The sequence below is a fragment of the Salmo trutta genome, chromosome 30 (genome assembly GCF_901001165.1).
Source record: "Salmo trutta chromosome 30, fSalTru1.1, whole genome shotgun sequence".
Taxonomy (NCBI): Eukaryota; Metazoa; Chordata; class Actinopteri; order Salmoniformes; family Salmonidae; genus Salmo; species Salmo trutta.
Genome location: NC_042986.1, coordinates 2,142,501 through 2,160,077, shown reverse-complemented (window position 1 = coordinate 2,160,077; position 17,577 = coordinate 2,142,501). Strand labels below are relative to the sequence as shown.

At 44.9% G+C, this 17,577-nt stretch overlaps 2 protein-coding genes across 13 annotated transcripts in view; one reads left to right on the top strand and one right to left on the bottom strand.

The window, feature by feature from the left end:
• The first annotated feature begins 3,359 nt into the window (after positions 1-3,359).
• Positions 3,360-17,577, top strand: part of LOC115168945 (protein SFI1 homolog) — a 70,156-nt gene continuing 55,938 nt past the window's right edge. For all 4 annotated transcript variants that reach the window (XR_003870778.1, XM_029724483.1, XM_029724482.1 and 1 more), the window contains exons 1-10: positions 3,360-3,680; positions 3,825-4,021; positions 4,240-4,384; positions 4,558-4,851; positions 4,983-5,082; positions 5,188-5,394; positions 9,098-9,241; positions 9,603-9,781; positions 9,966-10,174; positions 10,728-10,872. Coding sequence is in view for 3 of the 4 variants with exons in the window: in XM_029724483.1 (XP_029580343.1) it covers positions 3,457-3,680; positions 3,825-4,021; positions 4,240-4,384; positions 4,558-4,851; positions 4,983-5,082; positions 5,188-5,394; positions 9,098-9,241; positions 9,603-9,781; positions 9,966-10,174; positions 10,728-10,872 (1,844 nt within the window). In the remaining variant the exon portion in view is untranslated. The remainder of the gene's footprint in view (positions 3,681-3,824; positions 4,022-4,239; positions 4,385-4,557; positions 4,852-4,982; positions 5,083-5,187; positions 5,395-9,097; positions 9,242-9,602; positions 9,782-9,965; positions 10,175-10,727; positions 10,873-17,577) is intronic.
• Positions 15,209-17,577, bottom strand: part of LOC115168946 (zinc finger protein 175) — a 29,488-nt gene continuing 27,119 nt past the window's right edge. For all 9 annotated transcript variants that reach the window (XM_029724488.1, XM_029724487.1, XM_029724486.1 and 6 more), the window contains one exon: positions 15,209-17,270. In XM_029724488.1, the coding sequence (XP_029580348.1) occupies positions 15,696-17,270 (1,575 nt within the window). In that variant the 3' untranslated portion in view covers positions 15,209-15,695. The remainder of the gene's footprint in view (positions 17,271-17,577) is intronic.

The following is a 17,577-nucleotide window of genomic DNA, read 5'->3' as shown; positions in this document are numbered from 1 at the left end:
TTATTGATAGTTGTTTGTGTTGTCTTCCATGCTGACCAAACCGCTTGCGTAACGTGTGCGAGCATTACAAATAATAAATATTTTAAAATGTAATAATAAATGTACACAAACATGTTATTCAATCATTGCATCCAAACTGCTCGTGAGCGTCTGCGTTGCCAGGGGCTAAAATAGAACATGGTTCTATTTGTGACGCTTGACGCATTGCAAGTCCCCCCTCTCCCGATTGGTTATTAGGAGCACATACCCACGTGGGTGATTGAAAGATGAACTGAGGTCCACACTCCAGTCCAGTTGGTGGTGATAATGCACCTTAAAGTTGGTTGCCAACCGCCATATAAAGTCCAAAGAAGAAGCCTGAAGGAGGAGAGATTACTAGAAACTAACTTGGTTTACCCTTTTATCTGTGGATGAATTGTCGGAGTAGATGACCTTGTACATTTCAAACAACCCAATATTTATATCCCAGGACCAATTAACTAACAGCAAGCTAGCTAAATAGCCATGAATGTTTAATGCTTTTCGACCTGTCCCCAAATGAATATTGTTGGTTCAGAGTTGGTTTTGATATTTCAACCTGAGTGTCCTGATCACGTCTGGTGTGGATGGACAAAATCAACATGCGCGCGCCCGGTCTAGTCAGCATGTTAGGCCTAGATTCAATCAGATCCAGTGTTAACTGGCGGTAACCGACACCCGCATAGTTGATGTTTTGGTGGTATCGGAGTCGAGGTGGAACTGCGTTGGAGCTGTCGAATCGGTGAGCAGCTGCTCTTGATCATTATCACAAAGCCACACCCATCCCACTCGCATTAGTTCAGAGGGAGAAAGTGTAGGTTATATGGAAATAATAACGCTCAAATTTAAAATCGTTAAACAAAATGAGGACTTCTATCAGCCTAATCGAGGTGTAGATTACATCTCACATTCCAGTGTTCAAACTTGTAAACATGGCTGCATGGGATCTCTTAATGCGTCTCCGTGCAGCCAATTGCAATGCCCGCTTTAGCTCCAATGCAGTTCCACCTCAGAAACCGCCAAAACAACCGCTATGCAAATGTCGGCTAATTTGGATCTGATTTAATAGAGCCCTGAGGGGATACAGTTGTATTTAACTATACAGTTGTATATATTCCAACTTCAATCTCATGGTACTGTGTGGTCATCTCCTCTGAGTTTAGCCTTGTGTTGTTGTCTGTTCAGGAGGATACAATGTTCATGTAGAAATGTTTTGTGTAGATCAGGTATGAGTGTTTGTCAAGTAAAATTGTGAGTCATGTCAGCTCTACACATTACATTTCTACCTGCAACGATAAGAACATTCCGTTAAATTGAACACCCCCCTGCTCTTACACAGGGTGTCCTGCCTGGCTGCAGCCTGGAGCGTGTGGGCGGCCCGGGCCACACAGAGGGAGGAGGAGCGATCTGCTAGGGCCAATCAGAGTGCTGGCTTCCACAGGAGGAGCCTACTGCAGCACAGCCTTCTGCTGTGGCTAGAGAGAGCAGAGCAGAGAAGACGACAGAGGGATAGGCTGCAACGCATCGTCAGGTCATAACCCTACTAGTGCGGCCAAATAGTGATGGCCATAGGGTTATGTTACAGTTGTGATGGTCTTACAGTCACTAAATTGCCTTGCTAGAATGGACCAGGAGACAAACTGAAATTCATTTTATTTTCAAATGGAAATGGCCCATTAACTTTCTATGAGGATCATCCAGCTTATGTCCTCTACTGATATACTGAACAAAAATATAAACGCAACAATTCATGATTTCACTGAGTTACATTTCATTTAAGGAAATCAGTAATTTTAAATAAATTCTTTAGGCCCTAATCTATGGCTTTCACATGACTGGACAGGTGGCGCAGCCATGGGTGGGCCTGGGATGGCACACTGGGGAGCCAGGCCCAGCCAATCAGAATTTTTCCCCACAAAAGGGCTTTATTACAGACAGAAATAACCCTCAGTTTCATCAGCTGTTGCTGGGGGCTGGTCTCAGACGATCACGCAGGTGAAGAAGCCAGATGTAGAGGTCCTGTGCTGGCGTTGGTATACATGGTCTGCGGTTGTCAGGCTGGTTGGACATACTGCCAAATTCTTTAAAACATCGGAGGTGGCTTATGGTAGAGAAATGAACTTTCAATTTCAATATAACAATATTAACACATTCCTGCAATCAGCATACCAGTTGCACGCTCCCTTAACTTGAGACATCTGTGACGTTGTGTGACAACTGCATATTTTAGTGGCCTTTTATTGTCCCCAGGTGCACCTGTGTTAGGATCATACTGTTTAATCAACTTCTTATGCCACACCTGTCAGGTGAATGAATTATCTTGGCAAAGGAGAAATGCTCACTATCAGGGATGTAAACAAATTTGTGCACAAAATTTGAGAGAAATAAGCTTTTTCTGGGATATTTTATTTCAGCTCATGAAACATGGGACCAACACTTTACATGTTGCATTTTATATTTTTGTTCAGTAATTGATCCTATCCTTCTATGTATAGGATTGACGTTTGAATACCTCAAATTCAACAATATTAACACACACTGTACAGATCCAAGAATAATGATCTTATCTCTCCCTCCCTCCTGCTTTCTTTCTTCCTCCCCCTCTTTCTGTCGGTTTGTCTCTATATGACTTCCACACACACACACACACACACACACACAGGAGGGTTTCCCAGCGCTGGCGCGAGCACACACACAGAGCCCGGTTGCAGCGTGTGTGTGTCGAGGCCGAACAGGTACTCTGCAGACAAATTTTAGCAGGCAAGTGGTGTGTGTGCCAGTGAGCCCTCTTAAGTCTTACCCTGACTTCAAACAAACACACGACAGCCTTGTTTAAGTCCCAACTCTCACACTGACTGGCATAGTGCCTCCCTCTACAACATGCCGATTGTCTTCTGCTAGACCAGTGGTTCCAAAACTTGGGGTCCGGTGCCCTGAAATAGAAACCTTCTGAGAAACGGGTTTTTATCTTCAAATGGGTATAGAATACAACAGTTTACTGTCGACTAATGGCCTTTTACCCTATTAGAATGAGCTTTCGTGTCATTATGATGTGTTGGGACAGCCTTTGGGACCTACAATTTAGTGAATATGAACAGTGTTAACTGGGGAATATAATTTTTCCAAGTGGTGTCCCCTGCATTTTCTAAAGGCAATATGGGGTTGTGTGCAAAAAAAGGTTTGGAAACCCCTGTGCTAAACAGCTGGCAGTCACACATTAAATAGTTCCCTTTTGATATGCGCTTGCTTAAAAGTGCTAGCTAGTGGTGCCAGAGTGGTGTAAAACCAAGAGACTCAACTGACTGAATTGCCGACGGTCTGTTTTCCTCTTTGAGTCTTTGGGTTTCAAACCTGTCTGGCGCTAGCATGCACTGGCTTGCACAGAAGTGACACAATTATGGGCCAGCGGCTAATGAAGTGTCTATTAGAGTCATCGGGATGATGAATGTCTTTTGGCCTCATCTCCTCTCACCAGTGGCCTTTGGGAGGTGGCGCCAGGAGTTTGCCCGGGCAGACTGCGGGCACAGACTGGTGCAGAGGTGGCACTACCTGCTGGAGTGGAGGAGACTGCAGGAGGCGTTTACATCCTGGAACCGCAGGGTCCTGGTCAGGAGAGGGGCCCTAGAGATACAGGAGAAAAGGCAACGGGCACAGCTCTCACAGTCAGTCTATGGAGCATAGACAAATAGACAAATTATATAATATGAAATGTCTCCATTTTGATTCAAGTGTGCTCCAGTTAGTTTTGAGTGTGCCTTCAGAGTTTAACATTGATCAACATTGTTTGTGTGACCCCCCCATCGCAGCATCCTGCGTGGCTGGCGGGGTGTGGTCGAGCGCAGGGCGGCGTGTGTGTGTTACTGCAGCGAGAGGAATGATCGGATGGCCGCACACACCCTGCAGAGCTGGAGGAGAGCCACAGCGCTACGGTCTCTACACACACACCTCCTCACACACCTGCTGGAGAGAAGGACACAGGCGCTGACCCTAGGGACACTGACAGGTTGGCCTGGCGTCTTAACTTCAATGAAACCTTCTGTCATTCACTTCTTCTTTCCCATACATCCTCCAGGGAAGGCCAAACCTCAATGCTTGTCGAGCTACTGGGTGTACAGGCTTTAAGCTCCAGAGCAGGACTGCAGCAAAAGCCTGTACGCCCGGCAGTTCTTCATGAATTCCATGGCTGTTAAAGTGCAAGTGCGTGCTCAATCTCACACGTAGGGAATATGAGGCAGAGTGAGGCGGTGACGCCAAGGTTGTATGGTGGTGCCAGGCTCATCACATTGGAGGAGTTGTGTGACAACCTGCAGCTCCAGACAAGCTTTCACTCCTGGAGGAGGGAGAGGAGCAAGCTCCAGCTAGCCAGGTAGCTACCACCACACTGCTGCTCTCTCGTCTTGGCCTCTTTTTTTTTTTTTTTTTTTTTAATCGCTCAGCGTTTTTTTCCCCTTTTGACTTTCTTGCTTTGGAGTATACTTAAACTGCTCTGTCTCCCCTTCAATCTTTCCATCCCTTGCTCTCACTCCCCACCTGTCTCAGACTGTACTGTGTGGCCCGGGCGAGGGAGCAGATGAGATTGGCGCTGCAGCGTTGGCATGGGCTGGTGTGGGATTCCCAGGCCTGCAGGGTGCACAGGTTCAGGACTAGACTGGCAGCGCTGGAATCCTCTTCCTCTGGGTTCGGCAGCACCTCTCCCCTCTCCCTGAAGCTTGCTGTGGCAGAGCATAACATCAGCACGGAGCTCAGCGATTGGTCAAACAGCTCCTCTTCAGCACAGATGGACAGAGGACTCCCCCTACTGGCCTCATCCCCATTGGAAAGTCTCAAGACCTGGTCAGTCTGGTGAACACACACACACACACACACTGTTTGAAAGAGAGGTGGTGAGTGTTAGAGTATGACTGACACACACATACAAACATTGTAACCCTGCTTCAAGGCCTTTTGCTCTCCTCTCCACAAAGCTTCCAGGTCGAGAACCATGTTGATTTAGCAGAAGGTGACCAAACTTTCTGTCTCTCGCATCAAAGTCTCCCAGATCACAAGAGCTCACCCAGATTAAAGGTATTTCATCCGGTGTTTGTATAATCTCCACACACTCTTGCATCCTTTATCAAAACATACAACAATGCCACAAGTAAAAGAATATCCATCTTCTCTCTTGGTCAGGGTGTCATGGGGACTGTGGTGGGCCGGATGCTGCGTCCCTCCCTCAGCGTGGCCTTCTCTCAGTGGAGGGACTATGTCAGAGTCGGCAGGGAGCAGCGACGCCTCATGGGCCTGATGGCAGACGTCCGCAGACGGGCAATGCTTGGCACCGCCCTCAGCCTGTGGAGGAGACACACCCAGAGCCTCAGCACCGCAGCCATACACATGGTCAGTATTATAGCATCATTATATTATCAAGCCCTATTCTATCAGGGAGGCTGAAATTAGCTCCCTACCCTTTCCTCTTTTGATGTTTTTAGATTTTGTAAGGGTACCGTACACGATTTTGGCCACGATTTAGCTGTCCCAGACAAGTTTGAGATTGGAGACAAAATCCCCGTGTCGTCGCCTACTTACTTTTAGGATTTGTTTTCATTGGCAAGATTAGCGGACTTATGCATGACATGCCAGCAACAAACGCTGACACTTCACATCCAAGTATAAATGATGAAAGACGGGTATGGTAATTTTTAATTCCATAAAGTGTGGAAGAGGTGAAAAAAATTGTCCATCAACAATGACAAGTCACCGGGTCTGACAGTCTGGAATGAAAATTACTGAGGATAATAGCAGACGATATTGCCACTCCTATTTGCCATATCTTCAATCTAAACCTACTAGAAAGTGTGTGCCCTCAGGCCTGGAGGGAAGCAAAAGTCATTCCGCTACCCAAGGACAGTAAAGCCAACCAATCAGCCTTTTACCAACCATTAGTAAAGTTTTGGGGAAAAAATATATTTCACTAGATACAATCTTATTTTACTGTAAACAAACTTTCAGCACGCTTGTAGGGAAAGGAAATGAAACAAACAACACTTACACAAATGACAGATTGGCTGAGAGAAATTGGTGAGATTGTGGGAGCTGTTTTGTTAGACTTCAGTGTGGTTAGTTTCAGAATGGGTGGGAAGGAATAAGTTAGTCCTAAATATTTCAAAAACTTAAAGCATTGTATTTGGGACAAATCATTCAATAAACCCTAAACATCAACTAAATATTGTAATAAATAATGTGTAAATTGAGTGAGTTGAGGTGACTAAACTGCTTCAAGTAACCCTGGATTGTAAACTGTCATCAAAACATGATGCAACAGTAGCTTAGATGGGGTGAAGTCCATCCATAATAAAGCGCTGCTCTGCCTTTTTAACAACACTATCAACAAGGCAGGTCCAACAGGCCCTAGTTTTGTCACACCTTGACTACTGTTCAGTTGTGTGGTCAGGTGCCACAGAGGGACCTCGGAAAATTACAACTGTCTCAGAACAGGGCAGCATGGCTGGCCTTGAAATTAACACAGAGAGCTAACATTAATAATATGCATGTCAATCTCTCATGGCTCAAAGTGGAGGAGAGATTGACTTCATCACTACTTGTTTTTGTAAGAAGTGTTGACATGCTGAATGCACTGAGGTTTCTGTTTTTAAACTACTAGCACACAGCTCAGACACCCATGCATGCCACCAGAGGTCTCTTCACAATCCCCAAGTCAAGAACAGACTATGGGAGGTGCACAGTACTACGTAGAGCCATGGAACTCTATTCCACATGAGGTAACTGATGCAAGCAGTAGAATCAGATTTTAAAAAACTGATAAAAATACACCTTATTGAACAGCAGGGACTGTGAAGAGACACACACGGGCACAGACACACTCTTACACAACAGATAAGACACACATACACATGGATTTTGTATTGTAGTTATGTGGTAGTAGAGTAGTGGCCTGAGGGAACACACTTAATGTGTTGTGAAAAATGTAATGTAATATTTTAAATTGTATACAACTGCCTTAATGTTGCTGGACCCCAGGAAGATTAATGGGGATCCTTAATAAATAAATAAATACAAATACCTAACAAAACAATACATGCAAATTCCCCAAAATTAAAATGAAGAAATGATGAAATATAGAATTATTAGAGCGAGCAATGTCAAGGATCCGGAATATAAATGTATATGATGGTGTATATTGACATTATGGACAGCATATGAATAGAAAAGGTGTGTACAGAAGTTATAGAGGATGAGCCTTGACTAGAATACAGTATATACATATGAAGTGGGTAAAACGGTATGTAAACATTATTAATGTGACCAGTGTTTGATGACTATGTACATAGGGCAGCAGTCTCAGATGTAGGGTTGAGTACCGGGTGGTAGCCAGATCGTATAAGTGACTAAAGTTCAGAGAGGGGTACTGGGCTGAGGCTGGCTAGTGGTGAATATTTAAGTCTGATGGCCTGGAGATAGCTGTTTTTCAGTCTCTCGGTCCCAGCTTTGATGCACCTGTATTGTCTCCGCCTTCTAGATGGTAACGGGGTGAACAGGCCATGGCTCGGGTGGCTAAAGGCCTTGATAATCTTGTTGTCTGTGTGGATGGACCATTTCAGGTTGTCCGTGATGTGCACGCCAAGGAACTTTAATCTTTTCACCCTCTCCACTGCGGGCCCGTCTATGTGGATGGGGGTATGCTGTCTCCTGAAGTTCACGATCAGCCCGTTCGTTTTGATGACATTGAGCGAGAGGTTATTTTCCTGGCACCACTCCACCAGGGCCCTCACTGTCTCCCTGTAGGCGGTCTCGTTGCTGTTGGTAATCAGGCCTACCACCCAGGGCCCCTAGCTTAGTGATGAGCTTGGAGGCCACTATGCTGTCATCTGCAAACTTAATGATTGAGTTGGAGATGTTCGTGGCCATGCAGTCATGGGTGAACAGGAAGTATAGGATGGGGCTGAGCCCACACCCTTGTGGGGCCCCCATGTTGAGGATCAGCGTAGCAGACGTGTTGTTGCCTACCTTCACCACCTGGGGTCGGCCCGTCAGGACCCGGTTGCACAGGGCAGGTTTCAGAACCCGGCCCCCTAGCTTAATGATGAGCTTAGAGGTTACTATGATGTTGAATGCTGAGCTGTAGTCGATGAACAGCATTCTTACATAGGTATTCCACTTGTCCAGATGGGATAGGGAAGTGTGCAGCGCGATGGCGAATGCCGTCATCCGTTGATCTGTTAGAGCGCTATTCAAGTTGTAGTGGGTCTAGGGCACGTGCCAAACTCATTCCATAGAGGGCCGAGTGTCTGCGGGTTTTCGCTTCTCCCTTGGACTTGATTGATGAATTAAGGTCACTAATTAGTTAAGAACTCCCTCTAAGGCATTACCCCTCACCTGGTTGTCTAGGTCTTAATTGAAAGGGAAAACCAAAAACCTGCAGACACTAGGCCCGCCATAGAATGAGTTTGACATCCATGGTCAAGGGTGTCAGGTAAGGTGGAGGTGATATGATCCTTAACTAGCCTCTCAAAGCACTTCATGTTGTGGGAAGTGAGTGCTACGGGGCGATAGTCAGTTACCTTCGCTTTCTTGGGTACAGGAACAATGGTGGACATCTTGAAGCAAGTGGGGAAAACCGACTGGGATAGGGCAAGATTGAATATGTCCGTAAACACTCCAGCTTGCTGGTCTGCACATGCTCTGAGGATGCGGCTACGGATGCGGTCTAGGCCGGCAGCCTTGCAAGGGTTGACACGCTTAAATGTCTTACTCACGTCAGCCACAGAGAACGAGAGCTAAGTCCTCGTGAGTGGCGGTGGCCCGCAACGGCGGCACTGTTTTCCTCGGAGCGGGCACAGAAGATGTTTAGCTTGTCTGGAGTCCTTGCCACGTACGTTGTGACTGAGCCGTTGAATTGCGACTCCACTTTCTCTGTTTGATTGCATTACGAAGGGCATATTGCTTCCATCTAACAGATCTGCAAACATCGAAGGGATAGGACCAACTGGAAGGGATAGGAAGTGGATTGGGATCGGCTGAAAGTCAACATGTGTGACAGTATTCTCGGTCACCTGTCTCACGTACTTCCTGCTTCACACAGGAAACTGCAATTCTGACTTTCTCTGTGGCTCACTGGAGAAGGGTGGTCGCTCACCAAAGGTCAAAGGTCACCCTGCAGAGGATGGCCGACGACTTCCACACCATGGCAGTCCTCAGGAGCTGCTTCTTAACGTGGGAGAAAAAGGTAGGGAGGCGAAGCACAACTGCCAATCCAATGCTGGTATATAACCATACCTTCAAGTATCATTTTTTTAAAGTAGTTAAATGTTCACGTTGGGGAGAAGGGAGAGAAGAGCAAGTGGGCTTGAGTGAGATATACATTTTCATAATTTACTTTTCTTCGTCCAGTGACGTCCAAAAACGCAGACCATTAGTGAACATAAACACAACCAATAATTTCTCAGCTAGGAAAAAAAAGGGCAAATGTTGGAATATTTTACTCACATAGATTTATCCTCCAATAATAATAAAAAAAAATGTTTTTAATAAGGGTAGCCCTTCTGCTGCTGGTATTATGGGTTAATAACATCCTCTCTCTCTCTCAGCGGATGTTGATTAGAGTAAGGCCAGACCCGGAGGCCCGGGCCCAGCTGGTGAGGAGGGCGGTGTGGCTGCGGAGGAGAGGAGAGAGACAGAGGACCCACAGCGCCTTCGCCCTCTGGACAGCACGTCTCAGACAAAGCCAGGCCGTCACCGCCTTCTACACACACACCACGCTCACCAGGCACTGCTCTAGATGCTCCTGTAGTTTCATTAGCAACGTTTTGACCGCAAAGGGCATTTTATTTAAGTTTCACTTCTCCTATGTGGGATTTTGTTGGATGTGTGCACATTACTTATTACCCGATTTCCTCTTAATAGGATTTCTCCTGACCAGTACCAAATCCCTTCCCTACGTGTTTGTGTAGGGTGTTTACGGCGTGGGAGCAATGTGTCCACTCCCAGAGGGAGATGAGCGCTCTAGCCCGGGCCCACCTCCACCAGAGGCTGCTTGGCCAAACCCTGGCCCACTGGAGGGGGTCTGCCACCCGCAGCCTGGAGTTCCGCAGGAGAGGCCAGGAGAGACTGGCACTGGGGGCCAGAGAGAGTCTGCAGCGCTGGAGAGATCATACCCACAGTGGGTCTCACTTAATAATCCAGGGGCCTGTTCAGGGGGATTTAACGTTCCAGAGCATTCAAATAGAAATGTATTGAGTAGGAATAATTCATGTCTGTATATAATAGGGAATCTTGTCAGCTCTTCACTCTATTTCAACAAAAGCGTTTACATTTCTCTGAATACACCCATTTTTCCTAATCGATTCCTGGGAGAATGAATGCACACTTTTGTTCAAGCCCAGCCCCAACACACCGGAGTCAACTGACCCACCAAGCCCTTGATCAGTTCTGTTAGGGCTTGGTTAGAACAAAACTGTAACCACTGGGTGCCCCCCAGGAATGGGTTGAGAAACACTTTGAGTGTGTTGTATCAGCCGCTGTACAAGGGGGGATAGTTTTACAGCAACTCCACTTTTCAAACATGCCATACACTTCATGTAAGCAAATATACACTTGGAACAGAACTTGGCATTGCCACATTAAATGCCCTGTGCAGTCAATTCTGTTTATCCTGTGTTTTGTATCATTATTGTACAGCAGCTGATGAAACTAACACTGTGATTTCTCCAAAGGGATGTGTGAGCTGAGACAGCTACTGGGTCAGTATGTGGAGAGTGAGAGAAGGGCAGCGAAGAGGAGAGTTCTACACACCTGGGTCCAGGCCACTGTGAATGTCAGGAAAGCCCAAGACTTACACCAGCAGGCTTTCATGAGCAGGTCAGTGGCAGTTGGGGACATGTTCAATCTGCAATGTGACTGAACATTTCACAGCAGGGGCCCGGGGCACTTATTTATAAAGCGTCTCAGAGTAGGAGTGATCACTGTGTATGATCATGTCAATATTGCAGTCTACTTTTAGCTGTTTGTATGGTAAGGTATGTGATAGGGCTGTGACGGTCATGTCATTTTGGATCAGTAATTTGCCAGCGAAATGGCCAGTCTCTGTAATAACTGTTTGAATAGCCAAAAAAAGGGTGTTGCGTGTGCTGCTACTGCACCTTTGTGTGTCTGAAAAGTTAGAGAAAGAATAATTTACCCATTTTCACTAAATTAAATATTGGTTTAATTATACCTACAGAACATGTTTGGTCAAATCTTGATCAATCTTCCCATCTTTCCTATCCAACCCCAATGACAATCATATTTTCCATCAATATGCAAATAGCCTTTGCACTTGCCTGTCTCACTGTAAACCAGTGGTAGTCAGGGCCTCATTACTGACGGGCACTCAGGGCACGGGCCCCCAACCTATTATTATTATTTCTGGTGGCAGGTGGGAAGGCCTCCAACCAAAACTTACTTAGGGACCCAAAAGGCTAGAGCTGGCCATGCTCAGATAGCATATGAACATGGTATAAGCCATGGAAAAATGTGAAGAAAAGCAGGAAATTTGCATTAAAACTGAAAAACTTTCTTCATGGCAAAATGTGTAAAATATAAGTTATCACTGTTAGTAATTCCACGGCTCTCAGGAACATAGTCAGCTTGTGAAAATATGAAACATTTTAGTAGGGGTCCTCGCCCAGGGGCTCATAATATTTGTGGGTCCATGACATTAAAAAGTTTGAGAACCCCTGTGTTAAAACACCTTGCTTGTTACAGCAAGGAGCAACAAAGTTTCATCACGTTGTTAAGAGTCCATGTTATCACAGAAACTTACTAAAACGCACAAATGCCTGGCCGTCCTGACTTCCAAGGTTTTTATAGTCAACTGAAACGAATCATGAAAAATCATTTAAACTGAAATAAAATAATTAATATACCATACTGAAACTAACTAAAATAAAAACCATCATGAATTATCCTTAGCAAAAATCTAAGTTTTTCAAGCTTTTCAAGCTACTGAATGTGGTTGGTAAATGCAGCCAGGAAATGACATGTTTCAAAAGGCCTAGCTTGTGCATCACAATCACTAACTAGCTAATGGGGAGAGAAAAAATTCTAGGTAGCTAACTTGATTCGGTCACACTATTTGGATAGTCCCATATAGATCTGTTTAAAAAAAGGGCTGTATGTATGTATGTATGTATGTATGTATGTATGTATGTATGTATGTATGTATGTATGTATGTATGTATGTGATTGATTGTCACACTTACAGGCACCATAATTTCTCTCTGTGGGCATATAATATTAAAACAATGGAGGATTTTAGGCATATCTAAACTTTTCACAGTAGCTGGACAAAGATCCAATTTAAAGAGAAGGGGAATGAATGTCCACTCACCGTTCTACTGCTCCCAAATAGGCATATGTTTTATGGACATATTTGGAACCATCTTACAGATCACATCGCATTCACACATCTCCAGAAGTTGCATTGCATGCACTCTATGGATGTTACAACTTCTTGGTTTTAAGGTTGCATCATTCTAATGAGATTGGTTGTAATACAATTAAATGAAAAACAAGCAGTTGCTTTTTAAACAGCAATAAATACATGTAATGATGTCATTAAATCGCCAAGATAAGAAAACTGTTGAACCAGCCTTCGTTATAGTAGGCCGAAGGGTTTTGAACATATGAAATGGAAAACAAGCAATTGTTACAGATAACTAAATACCAGGTTCACTGGTATTCACCAATGTTCATCTCTCGTTTCATTATGGGCATGGACACATAGCCAACATGTGTCAGCTCAGTTTTACTCCTCTCAAACTTTATATTTTAATAGCTTTGGTGATTAAGAGTTATTTCCTATCAGTCTCAGGAGCCAAATCCTTTATTGACAGTCTTGACTACGCTATTGCATTGGGCAGGTTAAAAAAAAAAGCCTTCATTGAGAGGGGAGGCTGTGCTTGGTTTTTACCCCCCAAAAAACAAAAGGGGAAAAAACATGTTTCTAAATACGAAGTATACAGGCACCAAAAGCACATTAGGCTATTCATGTTCCATGCTCATATGGGCAGTGTGTGTGTTACGGCTGGATTTGCTGAGTTTCCGCTGTCAACATTCATGCCATGACCAACTGTGTTACTACTAAAACCAGCTTTTGGTTGGTCTTAAATATCCCTAACAGCGCTGCGGATCATGTTTTTTTTAAGGACACACCTAAAATATTTCCACCCCTCCCATCTGAGCACAAGCGTGCGGATATAAAACAGGTACATTTCTGAACCTGGCGTTACATGCTGACCAGACCACTCGCATGTTGATTTTGTCCACCCACACCAGACGCGATCAAGGACACTCAGGTTGAAATATCAAAATGAACTTGCAAGCGTCACAAATAGAATCAAGTTCTATTTTAGCGCCTGCCTATGCAGACGTGCCTGAGCGGTGTGGGTGCAATGATTGAATAACATGTGTGTACATTTATTTTGCAACGCTTGTGGTGTGGTCAGCATGTTAGGGATGGAAAATTACAGTGTGCTAGTTTTGTAAATGAGGAAATTGCAAACTAACGTGCGTTTGACACTAGCGCCGCCTTAACTCCAGGCGACGATAGAGGTTTTAATTTCTTGCCAGTATAGGACCTCCATTTAGCAAAGATTTGTCTTGACTTTTAAAATCTACCTTTTTAATATGTGGCATACCGGTGAGCAGAACCATTTTAATCTTATTGTCAAACAAGTCACTTCAAAGGCGTTGTACACTACCTGCGCACGTTCATCCACTAAAATAATTCCAGCATCCAACAGCACACCTGCCACTTGATGAATGAAAAAAGACATCCGATAGAAAAACACCAGAAAGTGTAATGGGATTTGGTGATTGAGACACTTGTAACCTGGCTTGAGGCCCTTCATAACAGCATTTTGGGGTGGCAGGAAGCCTGGTGGTTAGAGCGTTGGGCCAGTAACCGAAAGGTTGCTGGATCAAATCTCCGAGCTGACAAGGTAAAAATCTGTCGTTCTTCCCCTGAACATGGCAGTTTACCCACAATTCCCCGGGAGGCCGTGATTGTAAAAAGAATTTGTTCTTAACTGACTAGCCTAGTTAAATAAAAGGTAAAAAAATAAATATATAATAAGAAGAAAAATGTTGCTTCAACGGACTGTACCGGCTCACTTTCGAACCTGCACCTCAAAAGGGACATGGAATGACTCCATTGTGGCATTGGAGTCATGAAAAGGGCTAACCTAACCAATGACCCATCATCACCTTATGTATTACTGCCTCTCAGTTCAAAGAAGTGACATACCAAAAAACAAACTATAACATCCAAATGGCTCCTGCCTTCCACACATGCTTTCTGCCCCCAGCACTAAAACTGAAACTAAATCATATAAAAACAATATTTTTATACGACTGAAACTAAATAAAAACGGAAAAAAACGAATAGAAATAAAAAAACGAATATAAAAATGCCACTGCTGGCTTGCCTCTGAAGCTAAGCAGGGTTGGTCCTGGTCGGTCCCCGTATGGGAGACCAGATGCTGTTATAAGTGGTGGAGGAGGCACCCTTTCCTCTGGTCTAAAAAAATATATCCCAATGTCCCAGGGCAGTGATTGGCGACATTTGTTTATTTGACCATTTAGGCAAGTCTGTTAAGAATAAATTCTTATTTACAATAACAGCCAAACCCAGACGATGCTGGGACAATTGTGCACCGCCCTTTGGGAATACCAATCACGGCCGGATGTGATTCAGCCTGGATTAGAACCAGGGACTGTAGTGACGCCTCTTGCACGGAGTTGCAGTGCCTTAGACCGCTGCGCCACTTGGGAGCACTCAACATTGCCCTGTGGAGGGTGCCGTATTCCGGATGGGACGTTAAACGGGTGTCCTGATTCTGTGGTCACTAAAGATCCCATGGCACTTATAGTAAGAGTAGGGGTTTTAACCCCGGTGTCCTGGCTAAATTCCCAATCTGGCCCTCATACTATCATGGTCACCTAATCATCCCCAGCTTACAATTGGCTCATTCATCCCCCTCCTCTCCCCTGTAACTATTCCCCAGGTCATTGCTGTAAATGAGAATGTGTTCTCAGTCAACTTACCTGGTAAAATAAGGCTTGAATAAATGTTAAAAAATAACCGTCGGTTAGATTGTGCCGGCCCTAGTATTAGAATGTCTCGATTTTTGGGTTGCAAACATTTTGGAAAAGGTAGCAGTAATATAATTTACATTTAATAAAATGTAAGTAAAATAAACATGCTATATTGAACAGTTTTACAATTGTCGGCAAAATATATAAATTGCAATCCAAGTTAGTCTTTGATAAAAGGTTAAGTATAGGAGGCACTTTCCATTGTCTGCAGTAGTAGTTATTGAACTCTTTTCTTAAATGATCATCTAGACATCAACTTATGTCAAGTTTGTTAGAACACAAATGTTGAACATTAGGAATCAGGCGGCAGGCTGATGGCCAGGGCTCAATGTAAGTCTGCAGTGCAATGTAGACTCTGCAATGCAAATTAGTGCACTACACAGGGAATAGGGTACCATTTGGGAGGCACATTAGTTTCCTTGTTGAACCACCTTTAGAATGGAATCTTGAACATTTGTGTCCCTTCATAACAGCATTTTTCTTCTTCAATGTATACAAAATATAGAAAAACAGAAAACATTGGACAACTTTTCAGTAACTAACAGTTAATTTGGCATCGGGTCAAAAGCCTCATCTACATTTTGAATTGACCAACAACTCTCTAAAAGTTCAGAAAGAGCAGTCTCTATTGATGGTACTTGTTCATTCAGGTTAGATCCAACAAGCTCTTCGCAAGTAGTTCCCTCATGCATCTCTCTAATGGTTTTTGGTCTTCCCCTGCCTCTCCCCCTTCCTCTGCTTGTGGCTTTCCTTTTGCTCCCTCTCTCCCCTACCTCCTCCCGGTCGCTCTGCCTCTCTTCCTCCTGATCCCACTGTTTTGCAGATTTGTGTTCATTCAAGTTAGATCCATCAAGCTCTTTACCAACAGTTCCTGCATAGATCTTTCTGGTGGTCCCTGGTCTTCCTTTTGGTCTGCCGATTGGTCTACCTGTACTCCTCCTTTTGCTCCCACTCTCTTCTTCCTCTGGGTTGAAGTCAGAGTCACTGTTGCTCCCGCTCTCCTCCTCTTCTGGGTTGAATTCTGAGTCACTGTTCTTACTCTCCACAAACTCCTCAGGGTCAAAGGTCTGTCGTTTCCTCTTCCTCCCTGCCCTGAGTGCCCTCTTCACTCTCTTCTGTCCAGTCTCTGCGTTTGGCACTCGACTCTCCTCTGTCATTATCTGTTGTTCAGTCTGAGTCGCTGAGTTTGAGGTGAGCTCCTGTCCCTCTTCCTTCTCCTTGGTCCCGTAGCCAAGGCCTGGGTGGTAGCGCTGGACGTGGCTTTTCAGACTCACGTTGTGGTTGAAGGACTTGTCACATTGCTGGCACTTGTACGGCCGCTCGCCGGTGTGGAGGCGCATGTGGGACTTGAGATGGCTCGCTTGGTTGAAGGAGCGCTGACACTCGAGGCATATGTAGGACTTGTCCCCGCTATGGACTAGCATGTGTCTTTCCAGGATGTGTTTTTTGTTGAACTCCATTTTACAGATGTTGCAAATGTGCTGTGTGGGCCCTCTGTGACCTTGAATGTGGCTGTCTCGGGCTTTAATGTCGCTAAATCGTTTGGGGCAGTCAGGGCATTCGTAGGGCTTTTCCACACGCGGGTGGCTCTCCTCGTGCCTTAGTTTCTCCGGCCTGCTCTGGAGCGGCTTGAGGCAGTACTTGCACTCGTGCACATAGCCTGGCTTGTGGATTCTTCTGTGAATGTTAAGAGAGACCTCGTTAACGAACCGCTTGCCACAGTCCTGGCAGACGAACGGCTTCACATGCTCGCAGATGTGAGCCTTGGAGCCTTTGGTGAACGTGCCGCAATCCGGGCATAGCGCCGGGGAATCCCCTTCAGAATCTGAGGCTAGAAGTTCACCTAACTCCACCTCCGGTTCCCACTCCCTATCAGAGCTCTCCTCCTCCCTTGTCTCCTCCTCCCCCTCCATTTCTTCCTCCCCCTCCATTTCTTCCTCCCCCACCTCTTTTTGTTCCTCCTCTAATGACTGATGTTTCTTCTTAATGGCTTTGTCGTTGTGAACTTCGTCATCCAAACAAAGAGTCGTCTCAAACACCAGGGTTTGAATTTCCTCCAGACCTTTGTTGCAGATATCACCATCGTTACTCTCCAACAGAAGACCACTTTCCTCCGCAGTCTGCAAGGACAATGAACAATAATGAGCAAAAGCTACAACGAATCAGTAATAAATCTTCAATGTACTTACAATTGGCACTCTTATACCAATAGTTCCACATAACTTTTGGCTAGAGAAACACATGAGAAAGGGACATCAAACCCCACAATCTTTCTAAATATGTAATATTCTATGGATGCATCTCAACCTATTTTGACTATGGACAAAAATACTGCTAACCTCCTGATTTCACTTAGTTTACAAATCATAGCCATAGCTGATGACAATTGTGGCTACTGGTTTACTTGACTAACACCTCCCCATTAAA